Genomic DNA, 18,808 nt, shown 5'->3' on the forward strand with positions numbered 1-18,808 from the left:
CAACTGGGGTTGTACTTGGTCCTTTACACAGCATGCCCTGCATATGCTTTTGATAGGAAATACGTGATTGATTTCAGAGTGCACGTTGTCAGATTCCTCAGGGGCTGACTTCGCTTCATGGTCGATAGATGTTATCACTTGGGTGAGCCGTCGACATCAATCCTCTCGTTGAACGGCCAGCCGTCTTTGTTCGTTCCCCTACTGGTAAAAGTTAGCATCACACGTTACAGATAACCGACTTTTCTTACCTTGGTTCTGGTCTATCGCGCTGCCACTTTGACCCGTAGTACCTCAACCCCCTCCAGAACCACGACTTGCTGGTACTCCACGTTGCCGCCACCGCCGCAAGACTGCCCATCTTCTTGGATCTCGGCTCCCTAACTCGTGCATACTCTTCCAACGCAACTCTAATACCGGTCTTTGTATCCGAAGTTGCGTGCTTGAGTAGTGACCTGGCCAATAATGTGGCATCCTCAATGGCGAAGCCTGTTCCCTGACCACTTGTCGGCAGCATTAGACGTGCTGCGTCTCCGATGAGAGCTACGTTTCCCCATTGGATTTCATCCTGTTTCCATATACGTTGACGGAGGGGTGTGCGGATTATGCGGTCTGCGGATGAGAAGAGGGCTTCGAGGCTGCCTGCATAGGGATGGAAGACGTTGCGGTGCTGACGGAGGATGTCGACTGTGGAGCTCAGGGGGTATTGGCTTGGGAGTATTGAAGATTGCCATGGCTCTGCATCAGGTTTGGGGTCGGATTCTATGGGCGAGGATGCTGAAGGAGGTGAAGCTTCAGGGAGGATGAGATCCCAACGTGTTCTGCCCTGGGGACAAGGGCCCGTGGCGAGAAAACCGTCATTGAGTAACATGAGGTGGGATTCGCTGAACTTGGCTGTCGAAGATGGTGCTTGCTCGCAGGTAGATACGCCGTAGATGCCAGTTAAACCCATAAAGTCGGGCAGCCATCTCTCCTCTGCGGTGGCCTTATTTCTCTGGTTGAGGATGAACTTTCTGACACCGGAGTATCCTCCGTCAGCGCCGATGAGAAGGTCTGTCGTGATTTTTGTTCCGTCTTCAAAGGCGACCCTCATGGTTCCATCGTCGAGGGATGTAAAGGCAACGGCCTTTTTCTCCCAGTTCACTTCTCCGCCGAGTTCTTTCACCTTTTCGACCAGCAGCTTCTGTAAAGCCCATCTCTCAAAGTAGACAACGCCCGTCTGAAGATCACCACTCCACATAAGATCACCCTGCGTATTCAACCTCTCAACTCCACCCTCATAGTCACAGCTCCACGTCGACAGTGAACCACACTCAAAGCCTTGTGTCTTGATTGAAGACTCGAGGCCAAGACGGTGTAACGGGTAGAGGCCGTTGGCGAATAGGCCGACTGTTGCGCCGGCGCGGGAGCCAGAATCTGAGGGGGAGGGGGATGAGTCGAAGAGGATGGGGGTGAAGGTGCGGCGGAGGATGGGGTGGGAGAGGATTTGGAGGGCGAGGGTTGGGCCGGCTATTGCGGAACCGATGATGGCGATTGTTCTTGGGGAGGACATTGCAGGAAGAGTCAATTGGTAATAAGAGAGTGTTTTGAATTGAAGTATCAAGAAGTGACCAGTCCTGGCGTGTAAGTGAAGATGTCATAGGCTAACACGGTTGATGCCGACTTGAGGTCGTTGGTGAGCACCAGAAACAGGTCAGGTAGCGGATGCCTCATGATGAATTTAGCTGTATGAATGAGAGGACATTGCTTATATACCATTCTCTGCTCCCCATAAGCTTGTCATTGCAAGAGACTGACCTGTCTATTGCTTCTTCGACTGCGGATGAGCACAGACCAATCGGTATACGGAATACGGCGATGCTCAGACAGTGCGGATACCCTCGCGATCCCAATTCGCACGTGGCTTATCCATCATCCGATAAGCCGCCGCACTTGCCAAATCAGGCAAGCCTGTACCCCTCACCGCCTTGATTTCTGCCGGCTTTTACTTTCCCACCGCATCATCGGCCTCATTTGTCGGGCGGAGAGCATATCACGACAGCCAAGACAGACGACGACGACATGATACCCTCTCAGTGAGCAAACTCTGGGAAAAATTTCGAGGTTTGCTTTGGCGCATACAATGAGTTGATACCCACCTGGCCTGGCCACGTTGTTTATGAAAGCAAGCTTCTTCAAATTCGTTTCCTTCCTTCCTTCTCTGCCGATCACTTCTTTCTTGTCTGCGACGCGCTTTCTGTTTTAGCCGCCTTTCCTTCCCCATACCATCCCGCCTCGGCCGCTCAATAACTGGGCCTACTGTCACAAGGTTAGTCGACTTGAAGCATTTTCCTTTCCTCTGCGGTCTTCTGTGTCAACATGGATACTCTTCTCTATCCGGCATCTTTACCATACCGTCTGTGCCCCTCCTTTCTTGGCCTGATTCTTATTGCGACATTTTGTTTAGGCGGGTTGGTATCGGGGCAGGATGGCTAACGGGAAGAAGCCTGCGCGGGACGAATTGAAGAATCTCCAGGAGGACCTGGGCCCCTACTACCAGATCCCGCTCAAACCGCGACGCAGCGGCACCCACTCGAGGGAGAACAGCTTCCAGGAGTCGCTGCGACAGTCCTCGGGCACCCCGGAGCCGAGACGATCTGGCACGAAGCGGCAGGACCCGTCTAGCAGAGATTCGACCCCGAGCCGCCCGACCAAGTCGAGGACCAAGAACCATAGTCGGGACATTACCTCGGACGCATCCACCCCCAAGAGGTCGCCCAGGAGCGAACCCCCCGCGCATAGCATACCGAGGGCCGACTCCGCCAAGCCGGAGCGTCACAGTCGCGAGATGTCGCAACGAAACCGCAGTGGGCGGGCGACCAACAGGAACAATGGTAATAACCATGGTGAAGAGGTGCAGATCTGGGAGCTTTGCAAGAGTCAGATTGGAGATATTGTGTCCGGGATAAATGCAGAGAACGATAGTCTCGGAGAGCTTGTCAACCTGGATAAGCAGGCGGGCACCATGGAAACTGACAAGGTTCCGGGTGACCTGCTGCAACAGATGGAGCAGCACTGCCGGACAGGGGGTGAAGCACTCCGAGGCGAACATGGCCAACATCAAGAATACCATCGAGCAGCTCAAAGTGCTCCGGGCCGTAGTGCAAGCTAAAGAGCAGTCCGAGGCCGCGACCGCAGGACCCGGCAAGAGACAGGCCAGGGACAACACGGCCTCGCTCTACGACTTTGACGGCGCCGGCGACTCGCCGGTGCCGAGCCCCATCGGAGGGTCCTCGCGCAAGTACGGTGACCGGGCGAGAGACCGAGACCGGGACCGGGACCGGGACCGCGACAGCATGCCGCCCAAGGCCGATAGTGTCGAGCCTCAGGGGTCAGTTGGGAGCGGGGTCGGATCGGGATCCAACAGCAAGTTCAAGGTTGTCTTTTCCAAGGGCGATGCGGTCGCCTTCAAGCCCAAGGCGGTCAACGGCGACCAGACGACGGACTGGATCCTGGGCGAGGTGGCCCAGGTGATGGGTGAAGGTAAGAGCCGACGGTACAAGGTGCTCGATATCGAACCGGACGACCAGAGTAAGCAGAAGGAGTACCGGTCGAGCGCCAGCAGCATGATCCCGATCACGCCCGAGAGCCAAGCGGGCTCGCTGAAGGACTGGGAGTCAGGCAAGGTGGTTCTTGCGCTGTACCCCAACACTACTACGTTTTACAAGGCCGAGGTGCACAGCATGGACAACGGCGGCAAGGTGAACCTCAAGTTCGAGGGGGAGAATGATTCGACGACGCTGCAGCAGGTTGAGCGGAGATTTGTGATTGAGTATAGAGCTTGAGGTTGGACTTTTGCATAGCCGGCGAGGGAAAGTGAGAGAAGCAGTTGTTTTACTCTCCATGGGCAAAGAATTGGATGGATTCGCTTAAAGCATCCCATGACGAGTCTCGGAAGGCAAGGCGAGGCAGTAGGCAATAATAAGGATAGCCAGCGGAAGCGACATGGCATCCATAGCAGATCTGATATAATAAGTTAGGCGCATGAATGGTATACCCATTGGCGTGCAATGCAATGTCCGCTCTCAAATGTCGGTCTCTTATACTATGACGACGGAGGGCCAGGAGGAGAAGTGTCCCCCGGCGTCGGTTATGACGAGTGTCCGTCGTAGAGTGACCTGCTCCTCGCGCTTAGAGACGGTGGAGCGTTAGGTACCAGTGGGACAGCCGCCGCTCATGATGGGACTGGACTTGAATTTCAGCCGGGGGTTAGAGGTAGAGAGAGACGGATGCGCGGGTACCTTACAGGCACACGGGGCAGCTCATTTCAGGGACCACGACTGGGGGGGCCTTAGGGGCCTCAGGGGCGGGGGATCCAATCCCCTAAAGGTCGTGGACACTCGCTGGAGATGCCCCATCAGTGATGGCCCTGCAGGCGGCCGTTGCCCCGTGCGGCGCTAGTCCGAGAGAGGCTCAGACCAGGGGGAGAGGAGGAGGAGAGAGAGGAAGCCCAGTGCTTCGCTTGGCTCATGGGGGCATAGGATGGATCTGATTTTCCCTTTTCTTTTTCCCCTGACGGGGGACGAACGAACAAAAGTTGAATCGCCCTTTTTTTGCGAACTACTGAACGAAACAAAGTGCAATACTTTCGAAGGATTCTTCTTTTCCCTATCAGCGAATCGAGTGGAGAGACAAGGCAGCAACAGAAGTGGGAATTCTCCAAGTTCAAACAAGGAGGGGGAAAAGAAAAACACCAAAAAGTCAACAGCCACGTTTCCCAGACCCTGGACGTTTACTCTATTCGCATTTGACTATCAAACTGGTGAGTTCTCGCTCTATTCTTACGGCGCATTGTTGTATTGTATGGCTGTTTGTTTACTGACTGATCTTGCTTTGCGCCGCAGCTCCGTTGGACTTGAAACGAAACACCAAGAGCCCACCCCCTTCTTCCCACCCCCGAGTATCGGATCATCACACCACAACTAAACCGCGACGAGTACCGAAAAGAAAAGGCGCACCGACCTTGTTCTTCCTCTAACATCTACCCGACCGAATATACACTTCGACCGTCGATTCTTACAGCCGCAACCATGGGCGGCCAACTCTCCAAGATGATGGGCAAGATCTTCGGATCCAAGGAGATGCGACTCCTGATGCTGGGCCTCGACGCCGCCGGAAAGACAACCATCCTGTACAAGCTCAAGCTCGGACAGGATGTTACGACTATTCCTACTGTTGGCTTCAACGTCGAGACTGTGACGTACAAGAATGTCAAGTTCAACGTCTGGGACGTCGGTGGTCAGGACAAGATTCGACCTCTGTGGAGGCACTACTTTAGCGGTGAGTTGGGAGAGATACTGGGAAGTATGATGGGATGCTGATGTTGTGATTTAGGCACTCAGGGTTTGATCTTTGTTATTGACTCTTCTGATCGGAACCGTATGGACGAGGCGAGACAAGAACTGCATCGCATCATCAACGATCGCGAGATGAAGGACAGTCTACTACTCGTCTTTGCCAACAAGCAAGATCTGGCAGAAGGTAAGACCCCTCTTGTCCCTATTCTTCAATGTTGTTCTAACTCTAGCAGCCATGAAACCTCAAGAAGTCACCGACGCCCTCCAGCTCACCAAGCTCAAGGACAAGGTCTGGTACGTGGTGCCCAGTTGCGCCACCACGGGAGAGGGTCTCCTCGAGGGTCTGGCTTGGCTTTCCAACAATGTCAAGGCTCCTCCTGCCCCTGCCAAGAAGTAGAGGACGACCGATACTCGATCTCCTTGGTTTTTTTCCCCTATGGCGGTTACTCTATATCTCGACGACTTTCCCCCTTTTCCGGCGCGAAACCTCCGAGGCTTCTTCTATATTTCCGACACGCGATTATCTCTCTCTCTACCTTCTCCCCTCGAGCGTATGGGGAACCGATTCGTCCACTAGCTGCACCCGATTTACTCTGCGCGCTTGGAACATGGACATTCGGAAAGGGAAGATGGACCATTCGTCTTATCTTCATCCCCTACGCTCAATGGACATCCGCAACTTCCCGCCTCAAGAGAGAAATACAAATCCTCCCCAACGCGCCTCAACCCAAACCTTAACTCAACAACTCAAACCGCCGCCCGCCGCCGAAATTTGCCGAAATACCCGACGTTTTATCTTGCTTTTTTGTCTTGTTTTTTTTTCTAACTGCCTGTTTTTTACCCGCTAGAGATCCGTTCAGAGAGGGAGACTTGGAAGGATTGGAGATGGGAGGTTGCTGAGCAGGGATGAAAGGGGTGGATGGTGATTAGATGAATCGAAAGGCTGGACAAAGGGAACAAGACAGAAAGCAGGCAGCGAATGAGAGGCAGAGTGTCCTCTTTTTATTTTTTATTTACTCTTTGTCATTTTGTTGTTGTCAGTCTGTTTTTCGCATTTGCAATCGTTGCTGTTGTTGGTAAAAGATAATTTTTGTCATTTTATGATGCCCTCTCTCCCCTTTTTTTTATGTATTACTTGTCTTAATTAACGTCGTACTCCTTTTCATTTCTCTTGACGACTCTCTCTGTCTCTCATTTTCTTAGAATTGCATGCCGGCGGAGTTGGTGTGTTGCAATTAAAAGACGATTGGGGCGTTGGTGGAGTTCCGATTGATGTTGTGGACAAACACCATGATGCGGGGTGCAGAGGCGGGAGATGCAGATGGCGATAATTACAAAAAGAGGTGCACAATAAAAAAAGTGGTTTGACATTTAATGTCTTGTGTGATACAATTGTATCTATAAGGTACAAGTACCTATAATATTAGATCCTCACTCCTCCGAGAATCCCCTCCTTGCGGAGGACATTTAGATGCTTAAGCCGTCGGGCCTCGCCGTGGCGGAATTCGAACAGGTCGTCACTGGCGTCGTCGGGAGAAATGGTGTTTAACGTTTCGTGATGATTCGTCTTGACCGTTTGACCGTTGGGCGTGTTCCGAATGTCTTTCGACGATGAGGGTAGCGATTTACTGGTAAATAAGGGTTTAGGGGGAGCGGCACTGGCGGGCAGGTGATGGGAGAGTGCAGAGGTGAAACTCTGTTTGACATCTGGATTTGCTTCTGCCTAGATGTCGGGTATCTGTCCTTGACTCACATCTAATCCATCAATTCACCCATAAAGCACCGAACCGTGGTGTTTAACAATCATCGTAACGATATATATCCTCAAAGCAATTCCCAAACGCCATGCTCACCCCTATCCCAATACCTATCTACCCGATTAACAACATCACTCCTTTAACCTCTTGGCCGGTCGGACGAGTGAGTCATCTGGCAGTCCACTTCGCTTCGTACCCGGCAGACTGCTGGTTCGGATGTCGTTGTCGTCCTGGCTGACACGTCGATGTGGATACTCGTTCTTTAACCCCTCAAAACAGTTTGCGCTGACACGGTCGCCTGTGCTGAAGAATGGCGACTGCAAGGCCTGCGCGGCTGTGAGACGCTTGGCGGGGTCGTACTCGAGAAGACCGGCGAGCAACTTGTAGCCCTCGGCACCTAGGGAGGCGAGCGGGGGGTTGGCGTTAGACCCGGGAGGGCCTGCATGGGAGATGGTGCTGTAGTACCACTTCTCAAGGTTTGAACCGCCAGCGGGAGGTGGAGGCGGATTACGAGAGCCGTAGTGACCGTGGTGATGAGGGTGGTGATGATGACCGTGATGACCATGGTGAGACGACGTCATCGAGTTGGCGAGCGTGTTGAGTTGATTGTACTCAGGCATAGTCGGGAGAAGTGGCCAGCGATCCTTTGTCGGCACGCCCATGATCTCGATAATCTTCTGCATCTGGTTTCGCTGGAAGGGAACCGTCTTCTTACTATCCATCTTGGCCTCCTCACCCTTGAAGATGGGACGTAGGGACAACAGCTCGGCAAAGATGCAGCCAACAGCCCACATGTCGATGGCGGGGGTGTAATGATAGGAACCGAGGATGAGCTCGGGGGCTCGATACCAGATTGTCACGACCACCTTATCGCCGCTGAAGAGGGAGTGCAGAGGCTTGTCGAAGCGGCGGGCGAGTCCGAGATCTCCAATCTTGACCTCACCGGACGAGGTGACCATGATGTTGGCCGGCTTGAGATCGCGGTGAAGTACCCAGTTGGTGTGGAGGTACTGACAGCCGTTGAGGAGCTGAAACATGATGCTCTTGACTGTAGCCGGAGGTATCGGGTGTCGGGGCTGCTGAGTGTGATGATGGATAATCTGTAGCAGATCATGTTCGGCATACTCAAAGACCATAAAGATGCACTTGTCCTCGAGCATAATCTCACAGAGCCGAATGACATTTCCGTGGTTGAGCTCACTGCAAAGGCTCATCTCACGAATAGCACTCTGCGAGATGCCCGTGTAGCTGATCTGCTCTCCCTCCTTGTCGGGCTTGAACTTTTTGATGGCGAACTCGCCAACGGGCTTGCCGTTGCGGCCGACGGCCTTGTAGACGCGTCCATAGGTACCAGAGCTGATGAAGCCGACGATACGGTAGCGGTCTGTGATGCGGACCTTGGGCTGATATCCAGTGGAGCGGTCGTGAGGTTCTACACGGCGTTTTTGGTAAGCGTGAGCTGGGAAACCGACGCCAAGGTGATGAGGGCGGAGAGGCATGGCCGAGGTGTCAAGTGCCTCTCTCTGCCTCGGTATCTTGCTTGAGATGGATGAGGTGCTTTTAACCACTTGGCATTGGCACAGCTGAGGGGTTCAAAAGATGAGAGCGTATGGACAGTAGAGGACAGATGCGAGGCAAAAAGGGCGAAGAAAGACAGAGAGATATTTGCAATGCCAAGGCTCGCGGGGAAAGGACAAGAGAAAAAAAAGCAATAGCAAAAAAACGATGAGCAAATGATGATGACAAGATGCTCAACAAAAAGAGGATGAATGTTTGAATCCAAAGGTTGTCGATGAAGGCCGAGTCAGGCAAGTCGTTAGAGACCACGCCAGAGGCCAAGGCCACGCCACACTAGCCAACAATCTTGACACCTCAGGTTGCTCTTTTTCCGAGAAAGGCAAGTACGCGAGGCGACCCCGAGAGTGAGGAGGCGAATAAGCAGAACCCCTCAGCCGGGCAAAGAGACGGTATGGAGCAATAAAACACGGAGAGCAAGCCAAATGGAAAAGGATCAAAAGGTAGAGTGGGAAAAAAACGCGGTCTGGGGAACAGATATAGCCTGATCCTTGACCGGAATAGGGGAGGAGAAGCAAGATACGCGAGACAACGGACGCAGGCTCAGATGCAGGATAAGAAACACAGCCAGCCACTGATAGGTTACAAAGTATTTCAAGCGTGTAATGGGAACCGAGCAGCAGAATGACGAGAAAGAAACACACCTTCAAATGTCGCCTGGACACTCCGCTTCAACGTCCCCCTGGCGCCGCCCAAGCCCACGGATCCCGGGCCCGACGCCCCCGAGGGCGGATTCGTTATGCTCATTTAGCGAAAAACCCGGCCCCTCCGCGTATGTCTTGTCAGCCCGTAGTTCGAACTTGTACGTGGCAAGCAAGCAGGCAAGGGAGCTTCGGCTGTGTGTGGCCCTCTCCTCTCTCCACAGGAAGGGTCGTCTTTCCCGCCCCCGGCGACGGCGAAACGCGTGTGGGATGCGGACCGTGATGATGTGTGTGTGTGCGTGCGTGCGTCTTCTCCTTTGGGTTTCTCTTGCTCACACTCTCTGTCTTCTTTTCCCCGCACGTAAGAGGTAAAACCGAACGATCTAATGCAGGACGGGATAGCGAACCATAGACAGCTTCAGGATCAACGGGCCCGGCGAACCGAAAATCGCGGAAAACGTGTTGTCACGCACGCGCCGTAACAGGAAATAGAAGAGAAGCCGCAGTAGACGCCGCAATTCTTGCTTGATCTTTGAAGCAACCCTTTTCCTGTACGGATACTGGTGAGCAAGAAGCTGTAATCAGCTGCCGTGGGCACAGCGCAGCGCAGCGTGGATCTCTACCCTCTGCCGAGACGAGACAAGACAAGGTGAGGTGCAATGAGCGATATGGGGCGTGCGGAGTCGGGGGGCGATGTGGAGTTTTTTACTTGCTGGGGGATAATCCTATCCGAGCTTGTAGAACTAGACAGATGCTGATACTAGTCTGCTGACCGTATGGAAGGATGGGAGAGGGAAAAACGATGAAATTGGCCAAAGAATGCGTGATGTAGAATCATTCCTGACCGGTCGGTTGACATGGCCATCGAGGTTGTGTCGAGTCTGCGACGACTCATGAAAGACGGGTGATGACTAAGCCAGCATTCGTTGCTTAGAATTCCAGTTGGTGATGCCTTCAAGGTTCACAGAGCTTGAGTGGTAACCAAGAGCATGTACGCACTCCCTGCCTGGGTCAAGAGGATGATTCACCATCGATCTACACACAAACGATCTTGAGTCCCCTTCAATTCACCAGTCCCCCCTTTATACCAGGCTTCATTCTTATAACATATTTTCTTGCTGTCTAGCTAACTTTCACAACAAATACCAATCCATTCTCTCCTCTAATCAACATACGCTCACCAGCACATCTATCGCGGTCCTAGCTTCTCCAGCACCCGCGGTCCCTGCTCCTCCCACTCCGCCTTGGTAACCCACATGCTCTCCTTGTCCGCCATGATGTTGGCCAGCACCGCACCGCCCAGGAACACCATGTGTCGCCGTCGTGGGGGATCCTCTATCCGCACCTTGAACTTGCTCAGACGCTCCGGGTTGCCCTGCAGCGCCCGCGTGAGCCACAGCTGCTTCAGCTCCTTCTCCAGTCGCGACGGGAGTCCAGGGTACATGCTGCTGCCGCCAGACAGGACAATCGCCTTGAACAGGGACGAGCGAATGTCCACGTCGGCAGACTGGATGGTGTTGAACAGGAACTCGCCCAGGCCGGGCGACTCGCTATCGACAAGGTGAGGCTGGAACAGACACTCGGGCGCCTCGAATCGCTCGCTACCCACGCGGATCACACGTCCGTCCGGCAGGGTGTAATCCTCCACAAGCACCGTGGTATCCTCGCTCAGGCGCTTGTCCAGCTCCAGGTCGTATGACACGTAGCATAGCTTCTCCTTAATCTGGCGGACAGTCTCGAAATCGGCGGTTCGGTTGAGGGCGTAGCCGCGGCGCAGGAGCAGCTTGATCAGGTTGCGCGTCACGTCTCGGCCGGCAACATCTAATCGCTTTGTAAGGTGGTTGAGGACCACGGATTCGTAAACGGGGACAATGTGTGTGACACCATCACCCGAGTCGACGACAACACCGGAGCTCAGACCTACACCGCATTAGCTTCAGTCGCGTCCACAGCTTCCATCAAGCTTCGGGCGCAACTCACCTTGCGCGTACAGGGCCAGGACGGCCTGGATGGCAACGTAAACACCTCCGAATCCATATCGATCAAACATGACCTCGCACATCTTCTCCCGGTTCTTGAGCGGGTTCATCGGCGGCTCTGTCAAGAGGATCTTCTGGCCTTGAGGATCCACCTTGAGCTTCTCAAAGAAGGTATAATCCCAGAGGTGCTCCATGTCATCCCACTTCTTGACGATACCGTTCTCCATGGGATAGCTGATCTGAAGCATCGTTCGGGCCGCGGCGGCCTCGTCACCGCACATGATGTCCTTGATCACCAAGTCGCTGTCCGTCTGCTCCTCGGACCGGAGGATTGGCCGACCGACGATGGATGGGTACTGGTGCTCGGGAAAGTTCTGCGCGGCATATCCGACCTTGAGGAAACCGGTACCGCCGTCGAGGACTAGGCGGTAGGAGTGAGGTCAGCTTTCCCCAGCTCAGGGGTGTACAGGATCGAGCTCGGGAGCTCTGGAAATGTGATTCAAGCTTACCAATGGGTGGGGGGTTGGCCATCGTTGCGACAGCCCGAGGCGGGATATAATTATTTGAACGTGGTGAGGCTGAGGTTGAAGGTGCGGTGTTGCTGTCGCCAGGAGCTTGGGGAGGTTGAGGTGTTCGTCAGTGGTGGGGTTGTCGTCAGAGGTGGCTGAGGCGGATCACGTGGCGCCCCGCGATAAACTTGATGGCTTCAACAATGTCGGTGCCGTCATATAATTCTGGGGGCCCCGCTCAGAGAAGACTCATAGATTATTTCTGGTTCACAACAAGATAGCTCTCCAGGCTCACGCCGCGTTTCAATCGCATATTCCAGGATCAAGTCTTTATAGATTTCTTTACATCATGTCCGAAATTCGCTTCCTTCGGCGGAGTCTCCGCATCCTCGTCCTCAATCCCAACTCGTCTACCACCATGACGGCAGGGGCGGCCCATGCCATTCGGCAAATGTCTCTCCCAGAAGTATGATATCTCAAGACAAACAGAGATTGAATTTCTACACACGCTGATCTTGTCAAAGTCGGTGGAGATTTACACCTACACGGCCCCTCCAGGTGCTGCTCCCGGCAGCATCAATGACCAGGAGGGTATCGACGCCAGTGCAAAGGCTGTCCTTGATGACCCCAGCATTCAGGAGGAGCTTGACTCCGACAAGTACGACGCCGTGCTTGTAGCCTGCTTCAGCGTGCACTGTCTCGTCTCCAAGTTGACGAGATACCGTCACCTCGCCGTCACGGGCATCTTTGAAGCCAGCATTCTCACGGCTCTTTCTCTCATCCCTGCGCCAGATGATGCTAGCAAATGGGGCATTGTCACAACAGGGAAATGGTGGGAGGACCACCTATCGAACGGCGTCAAGAAATTCCTTGGCCAGGAACGGGATGGCGTCAACAACAAGTTCGCCGGCGTCTTCTCGTCTGGCCTCACTGCAGGCGACTTTCACACGGTATCACCAGACCAGGTCAAGGAAAAGCTCAAGGGAGCAACTCGGGAGCTACTCTCTTCAGGGCAGGTGTCATGTGTGGTGATGGGTTGCGCAGGAATGGCGGGTCTGGAGGACATAATTCGCTCAACAGCCATCGAGATGTACGGCAAGGCCGACGGCAATCTCGTCTACATCATCGACGGTGTCAAGGCTGGTGTCATGCAGTTGGAGCAGATGGTCCACAGCAAAAGGGCCTTTCGGTGAAAAGTCATGTCAGTGATATCTCATTATTTCTGTCAAATCATACCTGCAAACGCCTAAACCGCTCATATCCATCAAGCATTGTGAAGAGGAACTAGCTAATAACACTCGCTCAGACCCTTGAGGAATCTGCCAAAATCATGAAGCACTCATAAAACGACTGAAGCTGCAACTCGCTTTGTGGATGTGCAATTGTCACTGACCCAGGTCTGAACCAAGTATGCGTGGTGCGTTGGCCTTGACGCCGTGTTGCCCCTAATCAACCCGTCGCGTTCTGCCCCAGACCTCGTCGACATCCTTCTTCCCCTTAGTCTCTGGCACATTCCAAGAGACAAAGATGGCTGATCCACTGGCCAGGCCAGCGAAGATGAAGTAGACCCATCCATGACCGCCAAGAAGGTTGTTGAGAGCTGTGTTGACGATGGGGAAGAACTGGGCCACGATGAATGTAGCCACGTAGTTGGCCGCAAGGCACCAGCTCTGCGTAGCTCCAACAGCTTCCTGTCCGACCAACTCAGAGGCCAGGATGAAGGGCACGGGGCCGAGTCCAACAGCGTAGAAGCCCACGAAAATGACGACAGCAAAGGCTGACAGAATCTTGACGCCAAAGACAATCGAAATAGCAAGAACAAATGCACTGGATCCTTGCCCGATAATCGACGCAAGCAGACAAGTCTTGCGACCGAGTCGGTCAGGCAGAGGAGCGCAGGCAACCGTAGTAATCAGGTTGACCACAGAGATGAGGATGGTAAGGAGAGCGGAGGAAATGGGGAGGAGGTCCGCAAGGAGGGAGACGGAGTACATGATGATCGAGTTGATACCACATAGTTGCTGCACAAACATGATGCCAACAACAGCAACAATGGCGGGCCTGTAGAGGGGGTCTTTGAGCACCTGAAGGAAGCCGAGGTGCTCGACGGGGCCTTTTGCAGCGGCAGGGGCTGCTTCAGCCGCTCCGTCAGCCTGGAGAAGTCCCTCCTCCTCAGTCGCTTCCCGTTCATCGGAGCTCCATGTCTCGGTTTCTTCATGGATGTCATAGCCCATGCCACGGATCCTCTGCAAAGTCCTCTTGGCCTTCGTCGAGTCACCCTGTGCAGCCAGCCATGATGGACTCTCTGGCACAACCACCAGACCGAGAGTCTGGGCTGCAGCAATAAAGAAACCGGAGCCAAGGATCCATCTCCAAGCGTTTCCATAGCTCAGGAAGTATCCGAGGGTTTGAACGCCCAGAATGCCCACGTTGATGGAGATCTGGGTCATGAAGCCAAAGAGGCCGCGCTCCTTGGGTGGCGCAATCTCGCTGATGTACAGAGGTACCACAACAGTTGAGGCACCAGCACCGATTCCGGAAATGAGGCGGCCGAGCGCCATAACAAAGACACTTCCGGCGATTGTCTCGATGGCCGCTCCAAACAGGTAGAGCAGGGCGGTGAAGCGCATCGCAGGAAGACGGCCGCGTCTAGACGAGAAGGGACCAGACACCAGAGCTCCCAGCAAGCCTCCCAGTGTGAATATCGACGATATGGTTGCGAAAGCAGCTTCGTTCATCGGGATACAATTGGAGAAGAGGCCGCCGGTGGGCTCATTCGGTTTCGAAGAGGTGACGAATCCCTTGAGACGCTCGAAGGTCGAGATGGACTTTTTACGGCAGGTGATGACATCTTGGGGCGCGTTGAGCTCGGCCTGTGAGTGATTGTCAGCAAGAGGTCATTGTCAGGGCATGCTGATGCTGGAGGGGGAGGTACCAAATGGAAGCCGAACTGTAATGATCCCAGCGTCGTGATTGCGATGAGCAGGATCAGATAGCCGCTGATATCGCGGAGCCTGATGGCGCCGCCTGCCATTTTGCCGTGAATTGGTAAGGAGGCTGTAGAGTAGCTATCGCGGTGAAGTGGTGTTGAGAGTTGGAGGTTCGTCCAGCAGCAGCTCCCATGAGCTTCGGCGGGTGGTCATGGGGGTGGGTCCACGTGCCGCAGTGGCTTGCATCCCCCCTGCGTCATTCCGAGATAGGCTCTAGGGTCAGCCATGGACAAAGAGTTACGCCATGGTTCAATGCAATCTGAATGCGGAGGAATGTACTGAACTTTGTTTAGGTGGAAGAAACGAGACCTACGTTTTATGTGATCTATTTAGTCAAACTCTAAGCTTCTCATTAGGGAAAGCTAGGTACTAGGGTCATAGTATCCTGGGCCAAGGCATCACATACAACCGCCTTTGACCGTGGAACTCAGGTGGCTGCTACTCAACCCCGCCTTTAATTAGGCGCCGGGAAAATAAAGATATTACCAACTTGACTCTACGCTTTCGGGAAAGGCTGTTGAGATACACACTATGAGCAATCCATTGAGTATTACTGCAAGTATAGTGCCAGTACTTCAACCTGCTGCCACGGTCACTCAGTGTCTCAAAGATGCCAAGCAATGGAGGCTCGACGGACGGCTACGATTGCGCGATGAGCTGAGGAGCAAGGCCTGTCTGCTCGAGATGCTGGGGGACCGTATCGAGGACTCAGAAGACGCGATTGAGGCTGCCGAGGCTCTGAAGCCTTCTTTAATAAAAGAGCTAGCCAGTCCCGGCAGCCTTATCAGCCTCTTTAAGAAGACCCCCCAAGATTTCGTTGCCAAGCTTGCGCTTCCATACAGCTTGCGTCGGCTGGTCAAACCTTTCGCCTGGCCATTTGGTAAGAATGACGTTTCTGAAATGCTTGCTTTCTTGGAACGACCCAAGACATAGTTTGAACTGATCATGCAAAATGATATTTCGTATGAGCTATCAAGGGTTCAGGATCAAGATGAGTCTTGTTGGCTTACGAAATGCTCCATAGCGAGCTGGCCAAGCTTACGTTGACGATCTGATTGACAACTATGGCAGATCCGAGGCTCAAGATCGAGACTGGGAAGCGCGAAAGACCGTCCCATTGATAAGCCCGATATCTTTTCGTGCCAAGCATGCCGACTTCCTGGAGAGTGTCCAGTCCCGGGTCAGCACTTGGCTACTTGAGCATGAGACGTTCTGAAGCTGGGCCAAAGGGGACATCGACACCCTGTCTTGCTCAGGTATCTGTGTTCCGAGTTGTTGTAATTGTGATGATTTAGCTAGGGCTGTCAAGACGAATCTTTCGTCAGCGGGCTCTTGATCTTGGTGGGTTTCATCGTCAGTTACCCAACTTGCTTCACCTCCTTGATTTTCCCCGGTAGCTTGGATGCCACGTACCCGGATACGCTCGAACTAATCTACAGCCAAACTCCAGACGCTGTACATCTAGCTGAGGCTGTGCTGTTCTTGAGTGTTGTGTGCGAAGCGCCCCCTACGGCTTTGCAGTTGCAGAAAATGCATGCCGCCCAGAACGTGGTCCTCGAAGATGACGATCTTCCGGACGGCAGCATCCGAACTGTTGCCTTTTGAAAATCTCAACATCGTCAATGGAGATTTTAGCCTGTTTGACGGTTTTATTATAAGGCTTAGCAATACCTTGGGGGGTCTCATGGTCAAAAGCTCATGCAAGGCACGATGAGTATCACAAGGATTAGTTGAAGTATCTGACTTTGCCAAACCTTTCTGGTGGTATCTGTAGACTAGAAAGGACATAGTATAGCGGATCGAGCAATATTCTTTCTTTGAACACGCCGCGAAGATTTGGGCTCTGAAATCAACAAGCTCAAAGGAGCTGATTTCATCCGGTGGCTGGACAAGTTGCCTTCCAATGCTACGGCGGTGGAGATGACAAGTCAGGGTTTCCGTTTTGACGGCTTCCACTCTTTCAACTGGAGCTGAGAGTTCCCAAGAGGTACCCCTGCTCGCGTTCTTGCCGCTGCTGGCTGATCACGAGGGCTCAAGCAGGGCGTTTAGACAACTTGTTAGGCGGCTCACAGTTGACTATGAAGCCGTTGCCAGAAGGCTTCTGCCACGATAAAGTCTCAAGATGGAGTGTACATTAGCCAAAGTTCAAGAATCCAACGAGCCGGCTGAAGACGAGGTTACGGCCAAGGCCATATCAGAGACTCAGCCATCTGAAACGGACCTGGGCGAGTTTTCCGAGGTGGTGGAGGACTTGGAGCACAGCATGGGGTTTTCAAGACGTTATGACCTGAATGAGGAGACTGCTATGAGGCATTTCGCATAGTTTTTCAGTTGCATTAACAAAGCAACGGGCACGTCATCCGCCGCGAAGACCTGTACCGCTGAAGAATGAACCAAGTCTACCTGCAAACTGAATGCTATACGTAGTGAGGCTCGGACACTGCGAGAAATTCAACGGCAGCCTCGGACAAATGTCTTGCGTCTTATTGATTTATTTGCTGAATACGCAGAATGCAAGACCTTCATGTTTCTGAGACATGCCCTAGAAGGAGATATCTTCAACTTGATCGTCTAAAAGCATTGTTTGGGCAGGGGTGACTCACGTAGTGTCATCTCCTGGGTGCTTTCCGGGCTTGACTTCTTGGTGAGTTGCGTTGATATTCAGTGTTGAGGCAAAGGCAAGAAAGCATGACCTTGGATGGGCACATCGGGACATCAGGCCTGAGAGAAGTATTCTCTTTTATACCGAGACTATTTTCGTCAAGGCGGCCTATTTTGGTAACCCGCGGGTTTTCATTAGTTAACAGGTAAACCTTGACGGGTGGTTTCCAAGCGCCGAGTCCCACTATCAAGCCAATAACACCTCCTCCAGCACAAGCACAACATGCACCGGAGCCTTCATACCGACATGAAGCCTCTTCCCTGTTGTCTCATAACCGCGGCCCGCCTTTTCAGAACTCTGGCAGTAATGATGCCTCGGACAGTGGTGTTCGAAATTCATAAGCCAAATGGACGTCGGTCATGTCCGAGTCCCTAACCGCCCTTACCTGAACTTAGTTGGAATGAACGAGAGATATGACGACAAGAACTTGCTACTAGTTCTACCCAGAGTTTTTGGGAAATACTCAGCCACTTCTAGATTCAGACCATGTTAACAACACGCCCTCTATTACAAAGCGGTAGTCGTCAGCAACAATACTTCGGAACATCGGGAAGCATGTGTTGAATGATACGATGATCTATCCTCCTTCCCTTCTCTGTCTCGGCCTCACCGAGCAAAAGTCCTCTCTTCGTAAAGCGGCACAGTTCAAACTTTGATAAACCCAGGGTAACCCGGGTAGTTAACAAATGGGGATTTTTAACTTTGGGCTAACTCGGAAATAGCTCGCCATAGCGGTGAGCACGGCGGTTCGAGGAATCCACTTCCCAGTCTCGGGAACACGATCCTCCCGTGTTAGCGGCAGATCCTCGTAACGTTGTCTTGCAGACTCGCGAAAAGTGTACGGTAGACGTATAGGGTGGCAAGGTTACAGGGTAAGAGTGGGTTTTCAGTTGACGATTACGTGTATGTATGCATACCGGAGTTTACGGGACTGACGAACAACTCAGATTAGAGACACTACCCATGGAGCAGAATAAGAAGAATCGAGCGTGGATGAACATTGAGTGATTGCGTATATCTAGCAGAATGGTTTAGCTGCTTAGCCTGAATCCTATAATTTCCTATGGTGCCTTGGCATTTCGCACTTCTCTACTGACATCTCAACAAAAGTCGGAGGTTACGGAGTCCGCAAATCAGAGTGGACAGGAAGCCTAGTTAACCTATCATACCAATCCCTGAGCTGCCATCGGCAGGCGTGGGTGAATAAGCTTTCTATCTCCAAAATATCTCAAACACGTTGAATCATTTTTCCTCCAATAGCTTGGACTCACCCGTATCCGTGCTCGCACATCCCCCAGCACGTGGTGCGATCCCTGGAGGTATCGGGCCCCGTCTAGACTCATGATCCGTAAAGACATTAGA

The 18,808-nt window shown here is 53.0% G+C and overlaps 8 protein-coding genes across 8 annotated transcripts; 4 read left to right on the top strand and 4 right to left on the bottom strand.

Annotated features, from left to right (window-relative positions):
• Positions 1 to 134: 134 nt before the first annotated feature.
• MRS44_010667 (uncharacterized protein) lies at positions 135 to 1,549 on the bottom strand (the record flags this gene model as incomplete). The annotated part of the gene is made up of 2 exons (XM_065620197.1): positions 135 to 198; positions 249 to 1,549. 2 exons carry the CDS (start codon positions 1,547 to 1,549, stop codon positions 135 to 137), a joined length of 1,365 nt encoding a protein of 454 aa, XP_065476386.1.
• Positions 1,550 to 2,464: 915 nt separating this feature from the next.
• Positions 2,465 to 3,821, top strand: MRS44_010668 (uncharacterized protein; the record flags this gene model as incomplete). Its single annotated transcript, XM_065620198.1, has 2 exons — positions 2,465 to 3,016; positions 3,063 to 3,821. 2 exons carry the CDS (start codon positions 2,465 to 2,467, stop codon positions 3,819 to 3,821), a joined length of 1,311 nt encoding a protein of 436 aa, XP_065476387.1.
• Positions 3,822 to 5,066: 1,245 nt separating this feature from the next.
• On the top strand, positions 5,067 to 5,730 carry MRS44_010669 (uncharacterized protein; the record flags this gene model as incomplete). The annotated part of the gene is made up of 3 exons (XM_046271359.2): positions 5,067 to 5,316; positions 5,371 to 5,517; positions 5,567 to 5,730. 3 exons carry the CDS (start codon positions 5,067 to 5,069, stop codon positions 5,728 to 5,730), a joined length of 561 nt encoding a protein of 186 aa, XP_046128298.1.
• Positions 5,731 to 7,221: 1,491 nt separating this feature from the next.
• MRS44_010670 (uncharacterized protein) lies at positions 7,222 to 8,589 on the bottom strand (the record flags this gene model as incomplete). Its single annotated transcript, XM_046278826.2, has 1 exon — positions 7,222 to 8,589. One exon carries the CDS (start codon positions 8,587 to 8,589, stop codon positions 7,222 to 7,224), a length of 1,368 nt encoding a protein of 455 aa, XP_046128297.1.
• A 1,906-nt stretch (positions 8,590 to 10,495) lies between these two features.
• Positions 10,496 to 11,816, bottom strand: MRS44_010671 (uncharacterized protein; the record flags this gene model as incomplete). The annotated part of the gene is made up of 3 exons (XM_046277147.2): positions 10,496 to 11,226; positions 11,287 to 11,706; positions 11,795 to 11,816. 3 exons carry the CDS (start codon positions 11,814 to 11,816, stop codon positions 10,496 to 10,498), a joined length of 1,173 nt encoding a protein of 390 aa, XP_046128296.1.
• Positions 11,817 to 12,143: 327 nt separating this feature from the next.
• Positions 12,144 to 12,987, top strand: MRS44_010672 (uncharacterized protein; the record flags this gene model as incomplete). The annotated part of the gene is made up of 2 exons (XM_046281508.2): positions 12,144 to 12,260; positions 12,319 to 12,987. The coding sequence occupies 2 exons, from the start codon at positions 12,144 to 12,146 to the stop codon at positions 12,985 to 12,987; spliced, it is 786 nt and encodes a 261-aa protein (XP_046128295.2).
• A 252-nt stretch (positions 12,988 to 13,239) lies between these two features.
• On the bottom strand, positions 13,240 to 14,828 carry MRS44_010673 (uncharacterized protein; the record flags this gene model as incomplete). The annotated part of the gene is made up of 2 exons (XM_046284515.2): positions 13,240 to 14,667; positions 14,730 to 14,828. The coding sequence occupies 2 exons, from the start codon at positions 14,826 to 14,828 to the stop codon at positions 13,240 to 13,242; spliced, it is 1,527 nt and encodes a 508-aa protein (XP_046128294.2).
• Positions 14,829 to 15,315: 487 nt separating this feature from the next.
• Positions 15,316 to 16,389, top strand: MRS44_010674 (uncharacterized protein; the record flags this gene model as incomplete). Its single annotated transcript, XM_065620199.1, has 3 exons — positions 15,316 to 15,664; positions 15,822 to 15,964; positions 16,084 to 16,389. The coding sequence occupies 3 exons, from the start codon at positions 15,316 to 15,318 to the stop codon at positions 16,387 to 16,389; spliced, it is 798 nt and encodes a 265-aa protein (XP_065476388.1).
• Between the last annotated feature and the right edge of the window lie 2,419 nt (positions 16,390 to 18,808).

The sequence above is a fragment of the Fusarium solani genome, assembly GCF_023522795.1.
Source record: "Fusarium solani strain SB1 chromosome Unknown bctg00000006, whole genome shotgun sequence".
NCBI lineage: Eukaryota > Fungi > Ascomycota > Sordariomycetes > Hypocreales > Nectriaceae > Fusarium > Fusarium solani.